The sequence below is a fragment of the Lemur catta genome, chromosome 17, assembly GCF_020740605.2.
Source record: "Lemur catta isolate mLemCat1 chromosome 17, mLemCat1.pri, whole genome shotgun sequence".
Taxonomy (NCBI): Eukaryota; Metazoa; Chordata; class Mammalia; order Primates; family Lemuridae; genus Lemur; species Lemur catta.
Window position 1 is genome coordinate 32888719 of NC_059144.1, and position 9460 is coordinate 32898178.

The following is a 9460-nucleotide window of genomic DNA, read 5'->3' on the forward strand; positions in this document are numbered from 1 at the left end:
ACACTGCCCTTCTATTTGACTCTAGTAATAAAAGAAGTAAAACTTCAAAGAAATATATTAGGAAGCTTGAAGTGTAGCTGATTTTTCAATATATGGCATTACTGTGAGTTTGTATGGCAATTTTTTCTTTGGCTCAGAGTAAAATTTCTTTTTGATTACAAGAATATTGGAGGAAACTGTTCAAAAATTCCATGGCTATAGATCTGATCACAGACTTTTAGGTTGTTTCATTTTCCAAAAAGTTCCAAAATGTTTTCCAAAAGTTTAATATAACATCTGCTACAGCTCTATACTTATTCCTTTAGCTTCATTCTATATTTCTTCTTTAATTTATAAAATGCCTAGCATTTGCATAAAATTCAAATTACATTCTTTGGTGAAATAGCAGTGCCTACTTTGAATATGGGAGCTGTTCTAGTTTCTTTTTGCACTATTGACTGAGCTAGAGAAATAATTGCGGTTCCTTTCTCTGTGGCTGCTTTCTAGAGCCCTGGTAAAATATTCCTTATTTTCCTTCCTCTTCTATCAGTCTAAAACTGTGGTTCTGAACCAAGGACAGTTCTGTTCTTCAGGGTACAATTGGCAATGTCTGGAGACATTTTTGGTTGTCACAACTGGGGCGAGCTACTGATACTTAGTGGGAGAGGCCAGGAATACTGCGAAACAACTTACAACTTACAATGCATGGGTCAGCACCCACACAACAAAGAATTATCTGGTCCAGAAAGACAACAGGGCCAAAGGTGAGAAACCTGGTCTAAAACAAACCAGTTCTTCCTCCCACTTTAAATGTGAAGACATTACAGAGTTATTTCAGCCTTTGTTATTATATAAACTTACTTTTTTTTCCCTAACCACACATTTCCTCAAAATAACAAAAATGTGGAACAGTGATACAAACTAACAATTGCAGGCAAAGCAGGTTCAACATCAATTACCTAACCACTGAATAATATAGTCTGAGATAAAGGGCATGGCGCACAGTGAAATTTTACTAAATATGCAGTTTGAATACTTATTTAGATTAAGCAATATATACCGAATGCTTTGTGATACTTTGCAATCTAATTTTATACTTATCTATTTATTTATTTATTTATTATTTATGAGACAGAGTCTCACTCTGTTGCTGAGGTAGAGTGTAGTGGTGTCATCGTAGCTCACTGCAGCCTCCAACTCCTGGGCTCATGTGATCCTCCTGCCTCAGCCTCCTGAGTAACTGGGACTACAGGCACATGCCACCATTTCCAGCTGATTTTTCTGTTTTGAATAGAGATGAGGTAAGTCTCACTCTTGCTCAGGCTGGTCTTGAACTCCTGAGCTCAAGCAATCCTCCCGCCTCGGACTCCCAGAGTGCTAGGATTGCAGGCGTGAGCCACCGTGCCCAGCCTAATTTTGTCCTTTAAACATATATAATTGCTAACTACAAAATATCTATAATAAGTATATCTAAACTAGAGCATGGATTAGGAATTTTTTATTTCTGAATATTCTTCACATGATGTCAAAATAACAACAAAAAATTAATACAACGTACTATGGTCACTGTGGAATCCCTAATATAATTATAATATCTTTAATAACAATGCTTCACATTTTCATTTTATTTTACTTTATGGCATTTCTATTCATGAATCAGACCTTTTTTCCTTAAGTAAGTATATTTATAATTTTATGAGTCATCTGTTCTTATCTGCAGAACAGGCCTTTGGGAGAGAACAAACATACTCACTATATTTCTTAATTGATACATGACTAGTTTGTTTTGTAATATAAACATGCTATTCTATTAGTTTTTATCTTCAATGACAAAGGAAAGATCCAAAATCAAATTGGCTGTCTCTACAGCCACCTCTAGGCCACTAAGCTTAGCAGTCAAACAGTCCACAGTCAGGTTGCTGCCCGAGCCCGCAGCTTCATGGGGAAGGCAGGTTTGTGGAGTAAAAGGACGACGTGTGCTTCTTAAGCAAGACCAGCCGAGTTCTTCCCGGTTATTGTATAATCCACAGCCACATCGTGAAAGCAAATCCGGCCAGTTGACAACGGAGGGAGAATCTGCCTGAACTGACCAAAAGTGTCCATACTTCATGTCAGTGAGAATTTCACCTCCATCGTGTTCTAAAGAGGCAGCAAGAGATTCTAGAGCACTGCAAAATGCTTCCGCAATTAGGTGAAGTTCCGTTTGAGTACATCCATCGTCTTTGAGAATACTCTCTGGCTCGTTGTGAGTCTAAAGAGTAATAAAATCCATTGAAAACACATATAGAGCAATTAATACAAAAATCTTTAAGAAAAATAATATACGTGGTCAGAACCTTATTCATACAGTTACTATTTGGGGTTTGACAAAATGCTAGTGGGTTTGTATGGGTCCACTGGCCAGGCTGCAATCTCTTAACCTGCTGGTTATAGTAAAAATGTATGCCACCATATTATCAGAATGAATGAATCACAATAACCCCATCATTTATTCTGAATAAGGCCTGGTAGCACCTTCTCAATATATGGTATTCTGCACCTATTACAAGTTTTTATGCACACAGAGGGAAGCTCCTGAAGACTAATGTTCCAAATGAAGTACTTATTTATCTTGGAAAATGCGTATGTTTAAAATGAGAATGCATATATTATTATTGATACTATTTAGCGATCTGTATAATTTTCACATCAATGTTTTAAAAATGAATAGTCTTCTCTTTAAATTAATAGAAAAGGTAATAAGACTTTAAACTGTTTTTTGGTTCCATCATTTTACAAAGTTTATCCTAGAAGTTCCATGATAGAAAGAAAAATTAATATACAGCCATGTGCCATATACTAATATTTTAGTCAACAACAGATTGCATATACGATGGTGGTCCCATAAAATTATAATACCATATTTTTACTGACCTTTTCTATGTTTAGGTATGTTTAGATACAAAAACACTTACCATTGTGTTACGATTGCCAACAGTATTCAGTACAGTAACATGCTGTACAGGTTTGTAGCCTAGGTGTGTAGTAGGCTGTACCCCCTAGATTTGTCTAAGTACACTCTATGATGTTTGCACAACAATGAAATCACCTAACAATGCATTTCTCAGAACATAACCCTGCTATTGAGTGACATTAGCAAACTAATGATTGAAAAATAGTTTAAAAAATTCATATTCTAGCTACTTAAAAACAGTGACCACATTTTTTTTAACCAGGAGGTTTGAACCAGATGAGAAAATTTCTATTGCATATTTTTTTCCCAAATTCTTAATATTGTATTGTTTCTTCAAATTTCTATTCCAGACACCTCCTTCTTCCAAAAAACTTTCTCCAGTTTACTGTATTTCATTTACGGATTATACTATTGTCCATTCAACATCAGTAGATTGGCACAAATTTTGTTTTCATCATGTATATTCTGATGACTTTTCATGAATGGGCTTTATCTTCAAATAGATTTTAAGTTATTTGGGGAAGCAGGGCAGGGCATATCTATGAAAAAGTTTACTTTGTCTCCAATCCGAGTCACTCACTCAAAGCTTTACAGGGCCTCTCAATAACTCTCCTGTTTACCCAATGAATCAACTGCAAATATGTGGAAAACATTTATACCTTTATACCTTTTTGTATCTATTTTCAAATAAAGTAGGCTAGTATTTATGAAATAATCAGAACTATAATGCAATAAACTTATCTGACAATTATCTGGAAGTGGAGTTTCCTAGACTAATAAAAAATTCTATTTAATAGAATTAATATCATACATAAATATTAATTTAAAAATTAGAATATGATACACAGAATGCTTTAACAAATGAAATTAATTAAGTCTTGATGCTCTCGAAGGCACTGAAGTATTTTGTAGAACCTTGGTCCTTTCATTGTGAACATCAATTATTATATTATTGTACTGCAGCAATTGAGATCTCAAATATGAGAACTCCCAATAACAGAATGTTTCAACATGCAGTACATGTAGACAATACTCAGAGAATGTGATCATTTACTAAAAGATTAAATTTATAATAAACATTGTAATAAAGGTATTACTTTATATTTACCTTGTTATTGTCCTCAAGTGTTTTAGAACGCAATATCTAACTTAGACTATTGAAAAATTAAGTGTTAAAGGCTCCAGGGCATTATGGTTTGGCTTATTATCTCATAAGATGAAATTTGCTGAGAATGTAGATATTCTAGAGTGGACATCTTACTTACCTTGTGTCTAATATATGCAGCCAAATGAGTTTCAGTACAGCCACCTCCCAATAAAACCCAAGGTTCCTTGATTGTTAACTGCAGGACATGCAGTGCTGTTTGACACGTGAGCTAAAAAGGAAGCAAATCATCAGAATCAGACATAAATATCATATGCGTGAAGAAATATAAACACGCTGTCAAAGCCACACAGATAGTGGACTCAAAGAGCCTGATTTTAATTGCAAAAGAGCGAAACCTGTTGGGAAGGTTATAAAGTGATTACTACATTTTGGAATAATAAAGATTAGAGATTAAATACATTAGCCAGAAGTCTGTTTTCAGGGACCCAAATTAATATTTTCTTTCATATGCACTTAGATGTTCCAATTGAGATTTACAAATATATGGCTGCAAGACATGTGGGTCAGCAAAATTTATTGGTACTTCGTCTAAAAAAGTACTTCCGTCTAAATAAATCAGTTGTATAAATATAGAATTTATTTCAAATTGTTTCGGAAATAATACAGCTACGACCTAACAATAGCAATTAGAAAAACACACAGACCTTTAATATTCACCAAGGGTATGTCCTTGAACATACAAGGATCTTTAAAAGCTGTGACCAATCCCATAGATTATCACTTCCCTTATGTAAAAGTTGCACGTGTTATTGCTGGCAGACAATGGCAAACGCTACGAAAGGGTGGACGGTGGGTACTGATTGGGGAGCTCATTTTCTAAGTGAATTATTCATACACATTAGCATCAAAGAGTGCATAATTCAAACTTATTTCTTAAGACAATTAGTCTCATGTCAAGGACCTTTTAGGTTTCTTGTAAATAGTAGAAATAATAAATGGCAACACATGCCAAGTCTACTATATAATGTCACAGGCATTTAAATTAGCTTACTGTGACTGCTTCTCTCATTTTTGATGTTTGCTTTCTATACCACCTAGTGAAGTTATGGAGGAAATAAAATCAGGGCTCAGTAATGTGAAAACAAAATTATAGCACCTGTTGAGTGACTATTTAATTTCTGCCTCAGTCCCTGGATGTGGAATTCAAAGTTCATTACCTACCTTCAGCTCATCCCAGGCAGTATCATTTCTGTTGCACAGAAGCAAACTGCAGATGGTCGCTTCATTAGGAATAAGATGAAAAAAATGCTTGAAGCCAAATTTTGCAGTGCACAAATCTTTCACACTTCCATAACTACTAGGCGATATTGAGCCTAGGGAGCCAATAGGCTGTGTTCCTATTTTTTAAAGCAGAGAAAATACAAAATGTATAAGCAAAGGTGGAACAAGCAACCGTTCAAAATTATAGTATTTATTCCTAGCCAATATAAAAGTCCCACAAGCATATCATTTAAAATGTGAAACATAGGATAAAGAAAAAAGATGCATCTTAACCTGAAGGAATAAGTAGTATTCTGTTATTAAAATGATATACAAATAAAACAGTTTCTTTCAGTTTACAGATCTCTTTGAACATCTGTTAGAAGCCATTTTGTATTCTCTTCCCACAAAAAGGCAGAGAAAATTTTGCACACATTTTCAGGAAGTCCAGAAAATGTGGAAGGCCAATCAGGGATCAGAGACCCCAGATTAAGAACCTAGTTTGGAATAAGGATGATGTGCGGAAACAGGCTTTTTTTTTTTTTTTTAAAAGCATTTTCAATTTAAAACAAATAAAGCTATCCAAATAGTTGTGGGGTTGAATTCCTTTGGGGTTCTATTTAATGAACATGCAGGGATTATTATTATTTTTTGCCTAGCAACAGTTTGTATGTAAATAGCTACCTAAATTATGGCAAAATAAAGTATGTGTCATACTTATTTTGTTATTCTTTGATATATTAAGTATTTTGCCTTCCTACCTGCATGGGTAAAATAGTAAAGTTTTATAAATCACAAATTAATAAAAATATGAATGAAGAAGTTAGGATGACTTGAATTTTCCAAATCTCTAAATGTAGTATAAGTTGTATAACAAAAGAAACCTATATCAAACTTCTACAAGAAATAATAATGCTAATTTAAAGTCTACAGATTAAAATAATTCGGAGCCACTCACCCTTTTAGGCCAGTTTCCTCTTCTTTTAAACTAACATTTAAAGGCCAGTTTCCTCTTCTTTTAAACTAACATTTAAAAGACGTTTTCTTTCAAACGAATGGTGTTAAAATGTTTAAAAACACATTCAGCTCAAAAAATTTTTAGAAAATAATCACTGAACAATTTCACTTGTCTGAATATTGTTTCTTTACTTCTAAAGCCTCCAAGAATAAGGAACAAAGACTGATCTAAAATTTAAGAAATAAAAAAGGCCTAAATCTTATAGTATAATTTTACATGGTGGAAACAACAGATTCTGGAGCGAGAAGCCCCAGCTACACCGCTTATCAGCCACGGGACGCTAAGCAAGTCATACATGTCACTTAACATTTTTGGCTCTTGTGAACGGGGATAATAATGCCTATTTCACAAATAAATCAAACCAAATAAAATGTGAAAAATGCTCTGTAAGCCCCTAACATGCTTCCAAAATGGCAGTCACCTATGAAGAGTAAAATCCACTACTGTATCCACTATTGATAACATAGATCATTGATAAATAGGAATTTTGTTTGAAGGGTTGAAAGGAGGTAATGTTAACCTAGATACACCAGGGAAGACAAATTAGACCAAAAACATAATCCACCTATTCTAAAAGTTTGCCTGAGCCATGTGCTTGGTAGTTTTCTTCCCCTTTTCCCTTTTGTCTCAAGATGCAGGACTAAAGCCATGGTTATTAATGTCATGTTCTAGGTATATATGGGATAAATAACAATTGTGGGCTAGTGTGGAAACCCAGTCCACATTTACAATATTGTTTCTATGGTGAAATGTGTGGTTTTTTTTGTTGTAGTTGTTGAAGAGACAGGGTCTCCCTATGTTGCTGAGGCTGGACTTGAACTCCTGAGCTCAAGCAATCCTCTTGTCTCACCCTCCGAATAGCTAGGACTATAGGTGCATACCACCGTGCCCAGCTAAAATGTTCTGTATTTTAAAAACTGACTAAATAATCTGAAATACCTAATTTTCACAAGCTAGAAACTGCCAAATTCATGAAAAGGTAGTAGATATTTAAGGGTATGAGTCTGACTACAACGTCAATAATGAGTTCCAAAGAATAATTTCCATTATTTCTTAGTAATTTCTACTTTGACAATCATTTGAATATTACAAAGTTAAGGCAATAACCCAGATATTATGTATTCAACATTTGACATACATACTGCTCCTTTTTGATGATTTATAAGACTATAAATAGTAAACTTTAACAATGGCTTCACTCTAATAACTTAAAAATTGTAACAATGCAGAACTAAATGATCATCTTTCTGATAGACTGTCAAAGCAGTTAAAGGGATACCGAAAAGTGGCTCAAATCAATACTCTGTAGCTTGTTATTTTTTTTTTTTTGGCTCTAATAGGTGAATATCAATCTTTTATTTGCTTTTTATTTGCCAAGTTTGAGAAATACAGTGAATTTCTTGCCTATAATAATCTAGTACATTACTAAACATGTTATATTGAATTCAACAAACATTTTAGAATACCTATTGTGGGCAAGGACTGTTATATGTGCCGAAAGTAAAAGATGATCTTGGTTCTCAAGGTCAGCTGGAAATATTTCTGATAAAGTTAAAACAGATATATGTGCCTTCCCCCTACCTCCATTAGAAACACCTATTTAGGCAGAAGTGTATAAGTTTGTGGGGAGTTATGATAAAAGTGATGAAAAGGGGTATTCTAGCTGCAAAATCACCTTCTAGACATAACATGATTTAAAAGTTCAGGAGTTTGACATCATAAAAGTTTTGTAAATTCAAGTAGAAGAATTTTGTGTAAAGGATGAAAGACTTTAGGATTGTGAGGATGTTAGACTTATCAATAACCTATAAAATATTTGGGGGTTAGAAAATGATAAAATCTGTAGTATATTTTGGGGCTGAAAAACAAACAGAAAATGACCATAATCGCTCCATTTTTAGTAAGTGAACAATACAGGATCTTTTCCAGAAACCACCTTTGCTGCCAGAAATGATACTGACATATGCTGTGAGGTTGGCAGATTCTAAAATTTTTCAAGATGTTCACAGTGACACAAACCAAGAATATCTCTGCTCAGAAAAGTGTGATTTATTAACTGTAAGGGGCAAAAGCCAAGAGTGATTTTTACCTGTCACTTTACTCAAGGGTTCCATCAAGGCCACTCCAATTCTGTCTATGGCAATAATACGATGCACACTGAGCAACTGTTTCAAAGATGGGTGGATCACTTTCTGGCACAGGACAAGATCTACGTGGTCACTGATTAGCTGCCTTCCTAGGTTAAGCAGCTGGTCCAGAACTGCATTTTCTAGAGAAACCCCGCAACTGACCACTACGGTTCCTTCTCCAGGATCAGAAAGGTCTCCGGATAAAGTGGTACAAAAGAGTGCCACCTTGAGAGCACCTGATTTTTTGACAGGTAATAGCTTCATTAATTGAACTTCCGACATTTCAATGAGCAGTCCAGGTAATACGGTAGAATCTGTAACTCTTTGACCTTTTAAAGGTACAATTATACTCTTTCCTAAAATGATATGGTCTCCAGCATTTTCCGGAATTGTAAGCAAAAACGCTTTCAGAATCAAAGCACTGATGTGATCTATTTCCTTTCTGGTGAGCATACTGGCAGGTTTACTTGTTAATACACTGCGCACCAGACAGAGGAGGATCTGAGTACTACCGAAGTCAACTGGGAGTCGACAACCACAGGCCTCAGACTTAAGATAATTGGTGCAGAGACGCAAAAGGTGTTTATTTAATTTAATGACAGTGGTGGGTGTCAAGCCTATTCTCTGAACATTTTCAATCAAGTTGCAGCAAAGAATGGCTGTGAATAAGCCACAGTCACTGAAGCATGACACATGATTCTGCACGGAAGTCGTCAGGATCTTTAATACGGGATGGGTGACTGAGAGGTGACGGAGCAGGGCGGAGGACTGTGAAGTTGTGCACACACAACCTCCAAGGCCGTTGTGCAGCTGCTTCAGCCTACCCGAAGGGCCATAGCATGATGACACGATTCCTTTCCAGACAGAAAGTGTGGCCCTGACTCTCTCACTTGTCAGCGGTTCACTTTTACACAATGATGGCTTCTTAGCTTCTAAACGAGACATCTTACTTCAAGTAGTAACTTGTGAAGACAGCTTTTATTGTGTGAACCGTATTTTTCTTTTCATTGCAT

The 9460-nt window shown here is 35.3% G+C and overlaps 1 protein-coding gene across 1 annotated transcript; it reads right to left on the reverse strand.

Moving 5' to 3' along the window:
• Window positions 1-1462: 1462 nt before the first annotated feature.
• LOC123622209 (McKusick-Kaufman/Bardet-Biedl syndromes putative chaperonin) lies at window positions 1463-9392 on the reverse strand. The gene is made up of 4 exons (XM_045528400.1): window positions 8408-9392; window positions 5262-5437; window positions 4198-4308; window positions 1463-2230 (listed from the first exon to the last, which is right to left on the reverse strand). Exons 1-4 carry the CDS (start codon window positions 9390-9392, stop codon window positions 1790-1792), a joined length of 1713 nt encoding a protein of 570 aa, XP_045384356.1. The 3' UTR covers window positions 1463-1789.
• Between the last annotated feature and the right edge of the window lie 68 nt (window positions 9393-9460).

Excerpts from the sequence above, each read along its gene's own strand:
- LOC123622209 (XM_045528400.1), bottom strand. The coding sequence starts at position 9,392 with ATGTCTCGTTTAGAAGCTAAGAAGCCATCATTGTGTAAAAGTGAACCG. Across the intron at positions 5,438-8,407 it reads ACCCTTGAGTAAAGTGACAG|GAACACAGCCTATTGGCTCC; the intron begins GTAAAAATCACT and ends TTTAAAAAATAG. Across the intron at positions 4,309-5,261 it reads CTGCCTGGGATGAGCTGAAG|CTCACGTGTCAAACAGCACT; the intron begins GTAGGTAATGAA and ends CTTCCTTTTTAG.